This window comes from Thunnus albacares, chromosome 9 (genome assembly GCF_914725855.1).
Source record: "Thunnus albacares chromosome 9, fThuAlb1.1, whole genome shotgun sequence".
NCBI lineage: Eukaryota > Metazoa > Chordata > Actinopteri > Scombriformes > Scombridae > Thunnus > Thunnus albacares.
Window position 1 is genome coordinate 6,755,075 of NC_058114.1, and position 18,485 is coordinate 6,773,559.

The window sequence follows — 18,485 nt, forward strand, 5'->3', positions numbered from 1 at the left end:
TTTCTTTTTTTTACATTTTTTAACAGTTTTTTGTACTCACAGTTTTACAATGTTTTCTGTTTTCTGTCAGTGTTTTCTCTTTGTACAGAAACACCTACCCAGAAGCACCTCAGGAGGTCACTGCTGAGCAATTCCCAGAGCAGCTGTGTCCTTTTGAGAGGGCATATAAGGTAAAGGATGGATCAAATATTAATGAAACATTGGACTACAAATATTGACCAGTGAGTGTTGCTTTTTTGTGACCACGCTTTTATTGATTGATGATGTCTTTTCTGGGGGACTGGCAGGCATGGAGACATCTCATGTAATGCAGTTGTACAAAATAGGGGGGAAAAAATGACATGAACAGAAACACATGCAGTCGGTGTTGTTCGAATGTGATTTTTCAGTATTATCACACAGTTTTGAGTTGGTAGAGTATCAGAGTAGCTCTTATAGCAAATACAAAAAGCAAGCTTAAGGTAAACTTTGATTTCAGGTGTCTACAGATTTTATAATTTATATAATGAATACCATCTCATCAACAGCATTTTAAAAAAAAAATATGTTTCTCATTTACACTGAGTAAAATAATATCTTTTTAAAAGGCCAAGTTCATAATAAAAGGCTACTTATAAAATGCTACTTTTAAGGTTTTTAGCCTTAAAACATTTTTTTTTCAATTATGTCACCATGTCTACATTTTAAAGAAAGGTCTATGGCTAAATGATGGTTTATTGTATTGAACTGAATGCTTATAGTAGTTAGCAGTTAGGTTTTGCTTTAAGCAAATAAGCTAATAGCACTATCAGAGAATGAGTTTATTTCATGTCCTTTCATTGAAAAATAATGTCTTAGTTTTTTTTCAGAGATCATAGTATTTTTGTATTTTATTCATTTTTACAAATCAACCAGGTTTTGCTTGTCAGGGTGGAGAATTGTAAACATGTTGGCATTCAGTTTTTCACATATAAAGACCTTGAATGTCATCACAAAAATATCCACTATTTGCAACTTCTGTCTAAACTACTGAATTTAAAAAAAAACCCCACATAAGCCCAACCTTACACATTTCTCTCTCTCTTACTTCTTTGTGAGCATTGGCGCAGGAAGGTAGTCTGCTAAGCATACAGCTCTCACAATCCTCAAACAATCAACAAAAATGGTTCAACAATATAACAACAAATTAACTTTATCTCCTGATACCAAATGCTTTTGTCATACAGAAAAGGCGAAGTAAATCATTGTGTAATTTTCCAGTGATGCAGATCAATAATTTAACCTTGATTTCTGGTTTAAAAAAAAAAAAATATATATATATATATATATATATATATATATATATATATATATATATATATATATATATATATATATGTTTCAACTGTAAACACATTTCTGTTTCTGGATTTACTATCTGACTGGCAGATCCAAGCTGCTGATTGATTGACAGAAAACGTTTCTTATCACAAATTGGTAACAAATGTTCTGAGGAACAAGTTTGTGCAATATAATCTTTTTCAGTGACAAGGACACACACTAACTTCTGTTCAAAACAAGTAGCATGAATAACATAAAGCCATATTGAGAAATAGAGGCAAACCCTACATTGCTCAACAGCTATATTTTGTTTTAATAGTTTCCAAACTGAGTTCAGATCTGTATCATTTGTTTCCCAGCATCATAAGACCATCAATCATCAATTTGTATAAACTGTGTCTGGCCTAAACAGTGACATTTATTCATAAAAGAAGTTCAGCTTTAGTTCCCCCTTTTCTAAAATAATGATCACACATTTGGTCTAGTCTTGCACCAACAAACTGCTTTGCTTGCTTTTTTGTTTCATATTGACTCTAGATGAGCAGACCCAGAGCTGACATGATGAAATGTAACCTACTTTGTTTGCTTTATCGATTGCTGCAAATGATTACTAGGGGGGTTAAAAGAAACAAAAAAAAACAAATAAACCTTAAAAGGCTTTACCGGAATACTCTTGTTTTGTCACTAAATGACAAACATAGCAAAGTCTGACCACACAGGAGCATGAAACCACTGGAACACTAATTGCATTGCATAAAAAATACCTTTTCAAAAACCTGTGTGATACATTGTTTCTGTAATTCAATCAGTTCATTTTACAATATAAATCTTAGCTATAGTGTATTTTGTTTTCAACATTTTGTTAAGGATCCAGGTAGTGTGTGAGTGGTCACTTCCTTTTTTTTTTTTGTGAGCCTGTGAGATAGTATCTGGAGGCTGGAACAAACTTGCGTAAATCATTGAGCAATCCCTTTTTGCCTGTGAAATCCACAGCTCTTTGTATAATAGTGTTTCAGTCTCCAGTTTCTAGTTCTGTTTGGTGGTTCAGGGTAATGAAGATAAAATGCACGTAATAACCCGCAGCTGGGTGATTTTGTGGATACATACGCTGACCTTTGTGAGAAGTGATGATAGAGGTAAGACCAAACTCATAAAGAAAGTACATTCATATGTCAGTTCAAGTAGTTTACATTGTTTTATCTTACTATTTCAGTTCTAATTTGATGTTTTGTTGTTGTGATGCAAAACGATTTTTGTTTATTTTTGTCTCACAGGTTGCCAACTTTCAGAGTTTTTGAGCAGTAACTATTATGATTCCAATTTTGACACATCTAATCTGGAGACCAGTTACCCTTATGGAAAAAACGTGAGAGTGAGCTGCCATGTTGGCCACAGTGGCTTTTTCAGAATGCTCTGTAGCGAAAAAGGCTGGAGCTATCACGGTTCTAAATGCAAAGGTGAGTTACCATCTTTTACTGCTTGTAATGAAACATTTAGTCTGCCATTATGAGAAGTAAACACTAGTATACCTCATATACAACATGTAATGACACATCAATGTATATGCTGTTCAACTGGCATCGTGTTGTGGTTTGAATGAGTTTACATTACATTACATTCAAACTTATTATTGTTACATTTATATTATATAATATAGTGTTAAATAAAATACTGTGTATTATTTTTGAATTGAAGAACAACTTGCCTCAGCATTTATCTTCCAGCCGATGGTTTAGAGTTGTAAAATGCAGACTGGACTCTTATAAAAACTCATTTGTTTCATATTCCATTAAGATTTTAGATAGTAGTAATTAAATGTGGTATGAGTAGAACATTACATTGTCGCACTTTATAGTAAGGTCTATATTGGCTTGTGCAATACTTCAGTTGTTGGTTTTATGTTGAAAGTGCAACAAGAATGTGTGTTATATTAAGTGTGTGTGGGTGGGTGGGTTGTTGGGTTTTTCTGTTTGTTTTTTGTATTTATTATTTATTTATTCATGAAAAGTTGTCAGGATGTTGCTAAGTACGTCTGAAGAGAAATGCTTTGTAATGCAGCAATGCTGAGCCCAACAAAAATTTCCCTAAGGGGACAATAGAGTATAGCTTATATCTTATAAGATAAAGGTTATATCTTATATCACTGCAATTTAGGCCAACATACTATTTCACTGTGATACATAGTATTTACCCATAATCTCTTTCATTCATATGTTTTAAGCAAGATCATGTGGTCATCCTGGCGATGCCCAGTTTGCAGATTTTGAACTGGACAAAGGAGATGATTTTGTCTTTGGATCACAAGTTGTGTACACCTGCCACAAAGGGTATAAAAATATTTATGATCATAAATGTATAGTGTTGTTTCTTATATATCTTATTATACTGAATCCCTTTGGTATATTCTGTATAATATGGAGTTCATTTAAGTTTAGCATCTCCTAATAAGACATTTCCATTATCCATTTTGTATGTTATACCCCATTCAGTTATCAAATGGTCAGTCGAACAAACTACCGGCGTTGCCTGGCAGGAGGCTGGGATGGTGTTGTTCCCGTCTGTGAAGGTAAGAGCTAAAATAAATAATTTGATTCACACACACGGTGAAATGTCTCTTTGTTTCTTTCATTTCTTTGTGTCATCCATTGGAAATATTACAAAACTATATTACTTACCTGCTTGTTTGGTTGATTTTTTTGTGTCTCCTTTCAGCCTTACAGTGCCCAGTGATTCATGTGGACAGTAACGTCCAAGTGATGGGGGACCCAGAGGAAGCAAACTATGGCAATGTGATTCGATTTAGATGCAAATCCAGCTCTCAAATACTGCATGGGTTCACAGAGATCTATTGTGATGAAAATGGAGAATGGAGTGGCGATGCTCCAAAATGTGAAGGTACATCTAGCTGTCAACGGTGAAAAGAGCAAGTGAAGTAAAGTCTTTCTTTTAGAAAAAGGAAAGATGAACAGAGAGGGAGAGAGGAAGAAACACATTCATACATGCATACGTCCATGCATAAAACACCATAGAAACCAGCAACTACTACATTACACCAACAGCAACCACTAACCACCTAATGGCAAACAACCCACAGAAATCAGTTACATCACACATTTCGAGGCCGCGTTCACACTGTAGCTTGTTAAACCTGGACACATTTAAATACAATTAGAAATAAAAATAAGCTGAAATAAGGAATAAAACAGGAGGATAAAAGTTGCAGTGCAGTCACAGTGTTGTGCAAGATAAGAATCAAAAGCTTCTAATTTGATTTAATAAAAGGCAGCGGCAAACAGAAAAGTTTTAAGCCTTGATTTAAAAGAGCTGAGAGTTGCAGCAGACCTCAAGTTCTCTGAGAGTTTTATTTACAGATATGTGGTTCATAAAAACAGCAGTCCAAAACAGCAAATTCAGTTACCTTTGATTTTTTTTTTTGTATTTCTAAATACAACCTGAATGACTACCAACATTGCAGGCATAAACTGAAATTCTAAAACTATGAATAAAATTAATTCTAAAAAGTGGAATTAAAATAAACTCTGTTCTAACCAACAATTGAAATATTTCCAGTGGTTTGGGGGTTTAATCTTTTCATTTCCCTGTGAGGAATTTGAAATATTTCCTTTGCCTCTATTTTGATAGAAGCCAGTAGAAATGTGACAGGAAATGAGCAGAAAAGAGGAATGATGGCATGCTACAAAAGCCACCAGCTGCTTTCCAACTGGGGATGTTGCAAGTAGATGGTCGGTTTATTAAACCCTGTCAGATTGTCACTCCGATCAACAGGAAATTTCATCAACGGGCTTAATAGCAAGAAGAAAGGAAAAGTAGAATCGCTCAGATTTAATTGATAAATTAGTGACTCAGAACAGTAATTCTGTTAAGATATCAACTATGATGACTGCCTGTTCTCAGTAATTTAATACAAAAATAGTCTTCCTCAAAGCGGTGTTGCTAATGTTCAAGTTAACCTGCTGTATGTTATTTGTTGTTATTGGCTTTGAATTCAATCCTATAATCCCATAGAATGTTTTCAATTAAACCCATATTTGTACTCTGAAATGTTGTAGTTATATCCATGCTTTTGTATGTGTGTGTGTGTGTGTGTGTGTGTGTGTGTGTGTGTGTGTGTGTGTGTGTTTGTGTCTGCATTCTTCAACAGAGATCACATGTGATAAACCTAGGATTGAAAATGGTTATGTGCTTGGAGAAATCCAAACGTACAAAGAAGATGAAATCTTGGATTTTGCATGCAATCCTAAATATAAACCCAGTGAAGAAATACCTTCAAAATGCATAAAACTAGGAAACACAGCAAACTGGAGCCCCACACCTGCATGTGAACGTAAGTATAAATCAAGTAATTCAGTTTATTGGTTTTATCACGCTGACTAGTAAAAATTGGTGCTGGATGGATGAGTGTCATGGTGTTGTAGTCTGTCTTGTTACAACAAACTAACAGGTAATATGCTTCATTTCTCAACAAATGCAGCAGTAAAATGTGAACTGACGCTGCCAGCACTCAAAGGAACCACGTATGACCCTGCTTACAGAAGTTTTTTTCCACCTGGTGCCACAGTAAGAGTCATATGTGGAGAGAAGTATGGGATTACTACCCGTCAGAACACCTCAGCAGTGTCTACTTGCCAAGACAACGGACAGTGGGACATCAGACCGATATGCCAGGGTAAAAAACTACATAAACTTTAGTGCCAGAGACAGATAATGATTCCTCTCTGTATTTATAAACCCATGATGATGATGATGATGATGATGATGATGGTTAATCTGATCCTGATCAATTGATACACACATTTTTTTCTCTTATTCTAGAGGTTACATGCCCCAATCAAAAACACAAAGATGTGTCTTACTGGAATGTCGATTGGTGGCAGAGAATAACATTGGATGACACTGCAAGCTATTGGTGTAAGTCAGGGTACAAGAAAACAGATGGCGCTGATAAGCTCACATGCACCAGAAATGGGTGGAGTCCAAATCCACCTTGTCAAGGTATTGTGAATATTTATGCAAGTGGGGAAGGGGCTTTGAAACATCAGGAGGAGAAAATGGAGTAAATAGGAGTAATTTTCTAGTTTATCAACTAATTTTATACAATGTTTTTACCCCTAAGTCTAAAATTAAGACAAAATCTGCATCACTCTGAGAATTTTGGTCCAGTAAGGATTGATCTTTTTTACTCTAATGACCCTTTTCCACTAATTTGTCCTAGAAACCAAGAGCCGCTAAACTCAGGAACTAAATCAGGAATTAAAACTCACTTTTTGTGAATTCCTGTTTGTGTTTCTGCAGTATGTCAGGCTTTGGTTACATACACAATACTAGGATGAGTTAATTGTTGGTTTGGCTCTGCATATGAGATTACAAAATCGCCAGCCTTATCCTTTAAAAGCCGTTGTTAATACAGCCGAACACAGGGAGCCAGTAATATGGATATCATGACTAAAGATAAAAAATTCTTGTTATTTTTGTTTATGTTGAAACACAGTAGTAGTGTACTAGACTTTTCAACTACAATAAAAAGAGTGAGATAAAGAGATGAACAATAGAGCAAAGGAGTGAATGAGAGAAATTAAATTCAACTTGTTTAGAAATTTATTTCAATGTACTGTACATACTAAAGCTGAAAAACAACCATAAAGTAGTCGGCAGATCACTATCACTCTGTGGTCTTTTCTTATAAGTTCATACAGTCCAATTCACCAACAGTTCTTTCTGCATTTATATATGTCACATTTATATGTGTACAAACAGCTGTGAAGTAAATGTAGCCTCATTATATACAGTATATCCTTTATTTAACCAAGTAAAAGTCTCACTGAGATTAAAATCTCTTTTATTCTCAGTGAGACTTTATGTCATATAGAAGCACTTTGTCACACTGCTATCATTAACAACACTCAGTATGTGCAGCACTGAATAATTGCATCTTGTTTTTGTTTTTCTTTTCTTTTCTTTTTTCAGAAATAAAATGTGACGGAATGGTTTTCGAGAATGCAGTCATTAGCAACAATTACAAGCAGGAATACAGAAAAAATGAAAAGGCCCATTATGTCTGCAGGGGTGGTCAATCACGTTTTACTCTTACCTGTACAGCAAAAGGTTGGGTGGGGCAAAACACTTGTGAAGGTGAGGAAGTACAGAACACAATACAGTTTAAATGACAAAGTGTTTTCAAACTATTTTTCTATCAATTTATTATTGTTTTTACATGTATGTATTTACCATCTTGGCTGAACTTGTCAAACTTATTAACTTGCAGTCAATGCCAAACATAGAAAACAACTCCAGTGACTTTTAAATCATTAAGCTGGAAAACAGGGAAGCTCCTGTCTGATAGATAAAAGTAAGCACAAAAAGAGTGAAACTCCAAACTACTGCTAATCATCTGTCATTGACAACTGATTTCAAGCTGTATGGAAGCTTTCCCCCTCAGTTGATGAAATCCCTCCTGCAGTCTAAAGACAGCACAAAAAATATATGTTCAATCTGCTGCTTGTAATGTGAAAAACAATCTCTGTCAAAGCTCAAAGCCATGAAACATGGTACTCTTTTGCTGGTACTTTGATTAGCTCATGGATATAACAGAACAATTATGAATTAAACAATAATCCTCTCTATGTCCATCTGACACAGTATCTAGGCTTACACACAGTTTCAAGACTCATGTATATATAACCAATATGCAGTGCCATCTTGTAATTGTAAGTGGCAGGAAAATAATATATATGTGTTCTGAGTTTGTCACACAACAGAAAAATGTGTAATTAAGCACTCAGCCAAATTTGCATGATTAAGAAAACCGGCAAGTATATAAAATTAGGTTTCAAAATTGTGGAAAAATAAGCAGTATTCTATGCTCTGAAATGCTGGGGGCGTGTCCGCTGAAGGCGCTAAAAGCACAGTCCAACTGAGCCTCTGAGTGAACAGCACTCATACCAAACTCCTGTATAACAATACACAATTTAAAATAGGCCTTGTTAGTAGGTGTAAGGCAAGCTAGCTGGATGATATTTTAACAATAAAGTAAAATTAGGAGCCACTGGTTAATTCGGCACCTATTTTGTAGGTAAATGTGGACACTAATGTTGACCGGAAATGGTCCCATTTATCAGTAACAGCAGATTATTAGAAGTGAATCCCAGTTGTCTCTGATTAAAGTTTGTAAAACTACCTGATGTAAAAATAGTAACTATGACTACGTGTGCTCTAGTGTTTATATAGTGAGGGAAGGGTCATGCTAGTAACCCGTCTACATCATCGAGCCACCATTTCAGGCCCATCCAAAAAATCCTGAGCACAGAAATGGTGAAAAACAGTTTAACGCTCTAACTCCACAATTCAGTACTAAATAGTTCACAGTCTTTTCACATGTTTTCAGCAATTATTTTCTAACGTGTAAAATGTGTTTAAAAGAGATCTCAGATTTTCCTTTACACAGACTTTAAAATGCATTGTTTTGCAGCTTTGAGGTGCAATAAGTGCAATTACAGCTTTTACATCCTAAATTAACAGCAGCTGTATTTCCTCGTTTTTTAATTTGGCGTAAATTTCAAATGTCAAAACTTGCTTTTCTAAGGAGAAGGCAAAATGGATGGAGTGATAATCCTGTCCTTGTTATTTTGAATCTATATTCATTCACCACATGCTTGGAAGACAACGTTGGAATAACTTTCCCATGTTAAGTCCCCTCCATTCAAAATATGTTTTTCTTCTTCATACTTCAGTTGGATGATTGAGCTTCACTGTGCAGAATGATGTATGTGCCAAAAAGTACAGTGGCCCTGAAGTGACAAATAGGAAAACACAACAACTCACAAAACACAACAGCAAATAACAAAACACAACAACAAATAACAAAACACAACAACAAATCACAAACACAACAACAAATAACAAAAACAACAACAAATAACAAAACACAACAGCAAATAACAAAACACAACAACAAATAACAAAACACAACAGCAAATGACAACAATTACCGATTTGTTGTCGTGTTTTCTCTTTTGTTAATTTGATTTGCAATTTGTTGTTGTGTTTTGTTATTTTTTGTTGTTTTTTGTCATTTGTTGTTGTGTTTTGTTTTTTGTTCATGTTTGTTGTCATTTGTTGTTGTGTTTTGTTATTGTGACACACAGCTAGTTTGGACAGAATCCTGGTCCAAACTAGTCGAAGTCGAAGACATCTTGTGTCCAGCAGTTCAACTTTTGAATTATATATAATATTCATAATTTCTGGAATTTTGAATGAGAGAGGAAGTAGACGTCTTTTTAAGGATTTTAACAGGATAATTGAACTTCTTTCAAAAAAATCCATATCAGACACAATATTATATGATATAATATTCAAAGTAGAGCATTTTTCATACGTCTAAAAACACATCTAGAGGAGATCTTTAAGAAATATAATAAATGTTTTAAATCCTAAACCTAATAATATTTCCAAATATGCTGCAGTCAAGCAGTTTCGGGCCATTCACAACCATTTTCCTACCTTGAAACTCAATATTGTTTCTGCTTTGTGGGTGTGATCAGTGGTAGAAAGTACATTTACTCAAGGAGTATACTGTACTTAAAGTTACACTTTCCTTATTTTTAATAGTGCATTAGTTCATCTCTCAGTATTGACTGATTTCCCAAAGCCACTCAACCCCAGATCCTTTTGTTTCTGTTGAAAATGTAAATCTTCAGCAGAAATAACATGTAAACAACATGTTTAAAATATATATTTTAATTTTTTAAAAAAGGGGGCTCAGTAATTTTCCTAAAACAGCCAGGCACTGTAGTTTTCAGCAAAGGTTACTCAAACAGTAATAGTAATCGTTCATTTATTGGGGACTATTTTCAGCCACTTGGTGCTCTAGTGAATATTTACAGCTGCAGTGTACTGTATGCATGTATGAGGGACTGACTTACTGTTCATGTTCATGGTAATAAAGAACTGTAACTTTTTCTTTGTTTTTTACAGATACCATAACATGTCCCAAAGCTGAAATTGAAAATGGATTTGGAATTGTATTAAATGGAACACTGCACTATGCCTGCGATAAAGGTTATAAGCTTGTCACTAAAGGCTGGTGGGGTGAAGCCAAATGTGACAAGCGCAAGTGGTCTACAATCCAAAAATGCATCGGTAAAGAATTTTGAATGCCTTACTAGTCTAGATATAACCTGCATGAAGCAAAGTTACCACAGCAGCTTGTTGATGTTTTAATTAGAAAATGAAATGAGGTTTTGAGGTTTTAATCAGTAAAGATTTCCTTGCTTAAGAAACACTACATAAACACAAAAAACAAACAAAAAAAAAATCAGTAAAACAATGTAACATTGGTTCGCTGCCTGGTCACTGTATGCTTAAAGTGAACATATCATGCTTTTTGTGATTTTCTGTAATTTTTATACTGTTATGATGTTGGATCTCTATGTTAAACATGGTCAAAGGTCCAAATCAGGAGGTGAACATATGTGGAAAAAGTCTTCTTCAAGTCAAAAGCCAGTAAAGTACATGAAAAAGAAACAAAATCCCACTACTACTTGTTTGTTTACGTAGCCTCCAGAGCTGGTGGAAGTCTGCTGAGAGGCAACTTCTGGGAGCTAACCAATCAGAACAGAGCAAGGCTCATCAGGAGGGGAGCCATAAGATAAATGAGAAGTTTTTTCAACTGTGAATCAGGCAAAGATATTCAAGTAGAGCCCCAGAATAAAAATATAGACAATGTGCATCTTATGTACCTCTAAGCTATGCATTGATATTGCTGATGGATGAATTCTTCTCTTTAAATGTCTCTCAATATACTGTATTGTTCCTTTTAACATGTTTTCTTTATTTCACACAGTGTTACCTGGTTTGTTCCAGACTTGAACTCATTTCAAAACAGAAATTTGGTTTACTTACTGCATGTTTGTTAGCTACAATATATGGATCTAATGTTTATAATCATATCCACTCTAGATGAAAACAGTTGTGGAAAAGTGCCTGATATTACTAATGGGGAAGTGATCTTTGGAACTGATACGGATCAAGAAAATACCTTCGAGATTGTTTGTAAGGAAGGATATCTTGCTCGGATTCATAAACTAACCTGTCAAAACGGGAAATGGCAATCTGGAAAAATCCCATTCAAAAAGATCTGTGCACGTGAGTCATCTTCAGTCTTATTTTATCAGATATTATTGTTTATAAAAACGTATATGAGATGTATGTTAATACTTCTCATGTTTCATCTCTTGCAGCTACCTCCGAGCCCTGTGAGGCCCCACCTAGAGTAGAGAATGCAGTTGTTAGTGGTGCATATCAGAAGGAATACTCGTCTGGCTATAAAGTAACTTATCTGTGCCGCCAGAAGTATACAATGGAGGGAGAAGGCATGATTACATGCACAAATGGGCATTGGGATAAGGTGGACATTAATTGTACATGTACGTACTTTCAAAAGCCTTGCACAAAACCTTTAACACATTTCCAGTTGGGTAGCATGTTGACTTATCAAGATGCCGAATGCTATTATGAATGAATGGAAGAAAAATGGAATTTTGGAAGTTTTCCAGTTTTGCATTCAGTGGCTCTCCCCTTTTAAACCAGATGAAGATGGGTTCAATTTATACTTTTGATTTGACCTGTGTAGACAAGGATACAAGTAACTTTCTGGCAATAAGAAACGTGTTACATTTGCAAATATGTTACAAAAAAATCTGTATTTATTCCCAGCTGAGCTTTCAATACAACATCAAGAGCATTTAGCCTGAAATTCATGTATTTAGCTAATCATATTAAGTCATATAATAAGAATATTTCTGCTGTCCGAGCAATAATACCTTGAGAAAAAACTCTTTAACATTTAGATTGTGATTGAAAAGCAAGTGGTAAAATAATACATTTAAAAACAACGCTGCTAAAACTTAAATCCAGCAAATAACATTTCTAACTCAAAACAATCTAATTGGACATGTCAGGTAACAATGTAATTCTTACATTTTTTTAGTGCAGTGTCACAAGCCCGAAGATGAGACGGATATAATGAGGGTCACCGAGGATAAAGAAAGATATGTGCATGATGATGTCATTGAGTATAGATGTTTCACACCAAGTGAAAAAGCTGGCAGTGCAACATGTGTCAACGGCGAATGGGATAAACCAGTAACATGTAAAGGTAAGAAGGCCAAATGAAAGCAGACTTATAGCATAGGTGCCGATTTTTTGAAGTCTATCTGAACACAATTCTCACAAACCATATGTAGGTTGGGAGAGTTGTGGGTCCTCCTCATTATACTGACCACGAGGAGATCTCTTAGTAGTGTAACTACGCTGTAAAAGATGGGGCGCAAAATCCACAGTCCTCTTTCTGTTTAAAAATGTATTGTAAGGTTCAGCCAAAGCTAATTTGGTTTCAGCAGTCTAAGTAAGCTAAATCATGTTGGTATCTTAGTCTTGGTAGTCACATATAGGTTTATTGGCAGTGTTTTGTCCCAGAAATACCAGGAAGTATCCATCTGCCGCAACTCAAGAAGGAAAAACTGTCTGGGAAAACACAAGGAGGGGATTTCTCACTAAAAAGACTAACTTTGGAAAATATGCACACACAATTTAGGTGACTCAGAATTCTGAAGCCTCATATTAGGGTTTCGTTTCGAGTGCTTTTTTGCACAAAACAAGAACTGTGGATTTTTTTCCTCCATTTCTTGCAGTTCAGTCAAGGCCTGTGACCGATAACGCTTTCAACATTCATATGGCATGTGAGAACTGTATTTAAGATGGAAAAATCAGCACCAGCACCTGGGCGGTAAAAGATAATAACTAAAGGCAAAAAAAAAAAGTAATACTTTATGTGAGTATTAATCAGGGTGGAGTTTTCCTGACAGGCAATTTAAATCTATGTACAAATACCATAAGTGTACTCTGGTTATGAGTTTGCAACTAAGATGAGATGATTCTATTCCCAGAAATATTTAATGAGCAAGTGATGATAGATGGAGATCTGGGCATTTGGCATAGAATTTAATATATAATAATATAGATAAAATGTATAAATGTATGTAACGTATCCAGTGTATTTTATTGAATGCCAAACTATTTTACATGTACATATTACCAACTTGGAAAAAAGTGAACATTACAGGAAAGTTCATTAGGACTATTTAAAACTGCTTGCTTGTGTAGTACAGAGAAATTATATGAGAAACAAGATATTATCATTGGTATATCATAAGAGATTGAAGATGAAAAGTGCACCAGGAGTTGAGAATTAAAAACTATACTGAGTGTTGGCAGTCATATTTTGCTTCTATAGCTACAGTGGGTTCAAAAATTATAGAAAATGTAAGTTGCAGAGTTTTAAAACTATCTTTACTGCACCTTATGAAAATTTCGTGAGAAAAAAAAAATTGATAAACATTTTCTCTCAATGAAAAATAGCCTGTGTAGCTATTAATCAGACTGAAAGAGGGAAATACAGGTTGAAAATATACTTTTTGGACGGCACAATACCATGAGTAACAAAAAACAAAAAAATAAAACATGCTTGTTTAATATCCTAAACAGAGTCGTACAAGACAAAGGTTTCATATTTGCAAGGTCACTGTAAATGCAACTATCTTTGTTTTATCATACAGAGGTAAAGACTTAGACATAGATTAACACCAGATCTGGGTTCATGAAACCCAAAAAGTTGGATCATAAGTCATATATGCTGCTGTTTATATAAAGCTGCTGATAAAACTGTTTTTCTTCCTTAAAACAGACACATGCACAGTCACAAATTTATTTGGCAAAGTAGGGATCCAAAAAAAATATGTAGAAGGTGCACAACTAAGGGAAGGAGAAAAGTTAAGATTTTATTGCCCCCTGCGTGGACACACTCTTGTACACTCTTGTAAACATGTAATCTGGATATTTTACATGAATAGGGAAAAATGCATGTCATTACAGATAAAATGCAACATATGACTGAATCAGCCAGGCCACATCTCAGCCAGATTTAAATGCAATTTATAACTCCGTCTCTTCCTGCTATCTCAAGCTGCCCAGCTAAGAAAGATATAGCCGAATCCTTCCTCTGCAAAGGAAAAATAAGCAGAGCCCGTATAGCAGTATCACTGTGGGAGACTCTCAAGGGACCGCTATGACATAAGTACAAGGCGAGGGTCACATGAACAATGCGGGTAGCCATAGTAGTGCTAGTGCTAGCAAGCCTCTCCATCAGTACTGATTTCCTTTTACAGTATAGACAAATCTGCTGGCTGATTTATGTGTTGCACTCTAAAGCAACACTGCCATTACTGCGGTGGCAGAATTTAACTGGATGCATTTACACTGACAGCAAAAGCACAGATATTTGGCTTGTTCACAGTCAGCAGTCGTCCCCTCCAGCAGATGAAGATATACATCAATGTGGAAGGTTTTCACTCTCAACACACTTGTGTGAAATTGGTTATGACACAGAATTTTGGAAAAGAATAACAATAATGCATCAACTCTGTCTGACCTCCATGGCATGGATGTGAAATGTCCGTAAACCCAGCAGGGCTTATTTGTTAGCTGATTATAAATCATCAAACCTACAGTCCAGAGTAGCAAGCTAGTAAGAGATTTGTGGGGTGATGGTTGACCATCTGCTCTGTGTAGGAAAACCACTCGGTCACTGGACAGTCTGTAGTTTGTATGTCATTCATAATGCAAGTGGATCTTAAGGATTCAACCAAGATGTATAAAAGTTACATTGATTTCATGGAACAAAGACTCGTGGATTTTCCTTTTATTTTTCTTTAGCTTGAAGGCAAAGCTTTCAATTTTCTAGTCCATCTACATTCCAACTCTCACCTATGTTCATAAGCTTTGGGTAGTGACTGAAAGAGTAAGAATGTCTCCATTTAGGGGTGGCCTGGGCACATTCAGCTGGTAGGAGACTCCAGGGCAGACCCAGAACATGCTGGAGGGATTTTGTATCTCATATAGTTTGGGAATATTTTAGGGTCCCTCAGGAGAAGCTGGAGGACGTTGCTGGGGAGAAAGAAGTCTTGGTTACCTTGCTCATTCTGCTGACCTGGACCCAAATAAGCAGTGGAGAATGCATGGTTGTTGTTTGTTTGTTTACATCTACCCATCTGTTAAATCTGGAGTAAAATCATTTGAAAAGTTCAAATTATGTAGAATGTAACCTTAATTTTAATGGCATTGGATTATCATATTTTCAACACATGACAGGTTATATATCTGGGTAAAAATGCTCAAAAAAGTGAAAGTTGTGGCCTCTCTGGATACATTCTGTTATATATGCCAATGTATGGTTTGAATGACAATACATTTGAACTTGAATGGTGTTAGCCTAGTCAGCAAGGTTGCTGAAAATCATTCTATGAATCTATACAGCTATCTCCATTCTGCCATGAGATCTTTGCCTTGCATGTCATGCTGGCCCACCTGGTGTATCCTGCATTGCGTGCCTTGACTTGCGACATGGTGTGTACTGTATATTGACAAGTCTGAAAGGTTCCGTCTCCCTAATTTGTATATTGAGATCCAAGATGCAAAGGCCTGTCATCAGATGTCATTATCTTGATAATGTAGCCAGATTAAAAGCACATTAATATCAGGATGTAAATGTGGTCATATGAATAACAATAGATATACATATAGACATAAAGACCATGAGAAAAATAATTACACAGTTTTTCTGGAAACTATTAATTTATATTTATTTTTGTGGTTGTTTACATTTACATTCACTCTAAAGGCCACAAATCATGTGACAGCAAAATAACTGCAGATCACAGACAAAGAGCTGTCACTCTAGGTAACAATGTCATAATAATGTCTAAACTTCTACTTTCTCTATTATCACCAACATTCTTTTAGCTCCTTCGCGCTGTGGAATACCACCTCGCCTTGAAAATGGAGGCACCAAGACCCCTGCTAAACATCACTATGAGCAAGATGAAAGAGTTGAATACATGTGTGAGAACCACTACGTCATGGAGGGCGAGCCTTTCAAAACCTGCAACAATGGTGAATGGACTGGAGAGATGAGATGCCACCGTAAGTCATAATTCCCTTCATATTTTTAATCTTGCATTTTGCGCAATTATTTTACATAGATAAAAACATTAATTGAAACTACTGAAATGTATAAGTTGCTGTGCCAAAATATGCTGATAACATAATCAAATCTAATTGGCAAGCCAGGATGATATGGTGCACAGGATATAATTTTGCATTAAGTTTGTTTTCAATATATATTTTATTTTGGTTAAATATTTGGTGAAAATTAAGTTGAGACAGGAATCTGACTTTTTGGAATCTGTTATTACAATATAAAGATTATGTTGAAGAAATGTTTAATTTCTGTAAGTCAACATGTTAAATTGTTACAGAGATAGACCAATAGACAGCTGAAACAAAAGCGATACATCAAGTGAAAGCTAGCTGGTGAGATAGACACTTTCAATTGCAGATAGTTTAAAGTAGTGCAGTATCTGCATTTTTCTAGGTTTTAGGTTCTTCTTAAATCAAATGTAATTACATTTAAATTGTATATGGATTTTTTAACCGTTCAAATGGACAAGAAAGATGAAAGAACACATTTTGTTTGTACATAGATAGTTTCCACTCTAGATAGTTTAAAGTAGTGCAGTATCTACATTTTGGGGGGTTTTAGGTTCTTAACCAACCTAAACAGACATAAAATAAAGGCAATATAACCTTCCTATCTGTTTCGTGGTTTGCTGGCCTGCAATGTGTGCTCTCTATACAGAATATTGTAATTTAATATGATACTGATGAAATTCTGGTGAAATTCATGTGATTTGATATCATTTAAATCACATATAATTACATTTAAATTGTGTATTGATTTTTATTGATAACCATTCAAATGGACAAGAAAGATGATGATACTGATTACATACTAAACATATATTTTTACCCAACATTGGCAACAATCATATATGGAGTATGCTGTACATTCAGTCATCACATGAATGTTATTTATCTGTTATCTTTTACAGAACCCTGCACCTTGGATAGAGAACTCATGAGCACACATAATGTTAACCTATTAAATATTTATTTTATTTAATATAAATTGATAATACATTAAATATCTGTTAATCAATTTTGATTTAACGGCATAAACCTTGTAGAATACTGATTTCCTAAAAGAAATTCAGCTTCATTTCCCTTGTCAGAGCTTTTTTTCTCATCTTTCTCAACTATTTCCATAAAACAGGAGCAAACAGCTGATGTGCCAGTGGTTTTAGTTCTCCTTTTCCTTTAGCTTGTTCTTGATCTGTGATCTGATCACAGTGTCAAGATAAAGAGAGTGCTTATTAATACCAGATGTAAATACAAAGACTAAATCATATCTTGTTATCAGAATAACATGCCCAGATAAACATTACATGTTAATACTGACTGTACATATAGTCATTAAAAGTCATAAAAGATATAGACATACAGGTCTCTATATGAAAGACTTACAAGAGCTTTTCTGAAAATGACTTATTTGTATTTATTTTTTTAGTTGTTTCCATTTACATTCACTTTTAAGGCCACAAAACATGTGACTGCAAAATATCGTGTAACTGCAAATCACAGTCAAACATCTGTCACTCTAGAAAAATGTCATATTTTCACCTCAATAATGTCTAAACTTCTACTTTCTCTGTTATCACCAACATTCTTTTAGTTCCTTCGCGCTGTGGAAGACCACCTGTCCTTGAAAATGGAGGCACCAAGACCCCTGCTAAACATCACTATGAGCATGATGAAAGAGTTGAATACAAGTGTAAGAAGGGCTACATCATGGAGGGCGAGCCTTACCAAACCTGCAACAATGGTGAATGGACTGGAGAGATGAGATGCCACCGTAAGTCATAATTCCCTTCATATTTTTAATCTTGCATTTTGCGCAATTATTTTACATAGATAAAAACATTAATTGAAACTACTGAAATGTATAAGTTGCTGTGCCAAAATATGCTGATAACATAATCAAATCTAATTGGCAAGCCAGGATGATATGGTGCACAGGATATAATTTTGCATTAAGTTTGTTTTCAATATATATTTTATTTTGGTTAATTTGTGCATCATGTTTAACCTCCAAATTCATTCAGATAATACAAAAGATTAAATGAGTGTTTTTGACAGGTCAGAAACACAGTACCAGA

At 35.1% G+C, this 18,485-nt stretch overlaps 1 protein-coding gene across 1 annotated transcript in view; it reads left to right on the top strand.

Moving 5' to 3' along the window:
- Window positions 1-2,235: 2,235 nt before the first annotated feature.
- LOC122989689 (complement factor H-like) overlaps window positions 2,236-18,485 on the top strand; it is a 52,009-nt gene continuing 35,759 nt past the window's right edge. The window contains exons 1-15 of the mRNA XM_044362723.1: window positions 2,236-2,435; window positions 2,574-2,756; window positions 3,521-3,626; window positions 3,789-3,865; window positions 4,012-4,194; window positions 5,462-5,644; window positions 5,792-5,986; window positions 6,133-6,312; window positions 7,285-7,449; window positions 10,291-10,455; window positions 11,275-11,460; window positions 11,556-11,741; window positions 12,305-12,472; window positions 16,174-16,353; window positions 18,002-18,181. Coding sequence (XP_044218658.1) covers window positions 2,363-2,435; window positions 2,574-2,756; window positions 3,521-3,626; window positions 3,789-3,865; window positions 4,012-4,194; window positions 5,462-5,644; window positions 5,792-5,986; window positions 6,133-6,312; window positions 7,285-7,449; window positions 10,291-10,455; window positions 11,275-11,460; window positions 11,556-11,741; window positions 12,305-12,472; window positions 16,174-16,353; window positions 18,002-18,181 — 2,410 coding nt within the window. The 5' untranslated portion in view covers window positions 2,236-2,362. The remainder of the gene's footprint in view (window positions 2,436-2,573; window positions 2,757-3,520; window positions 3,627-3,788; window positions 3,866-4,011; window positions 4,195-5,461; window positions 5,645-5,791; window positions 5,987-6,132; window positions 6,313-7,284; window positions 7,450-10,290; window positions 10,456-11,274; window positions 11,461-11,555; window positions 11,742-12,304; window positions 12,473-16,173; window positions 16,354-18,001; window positions 18,182-18,485) is intronic.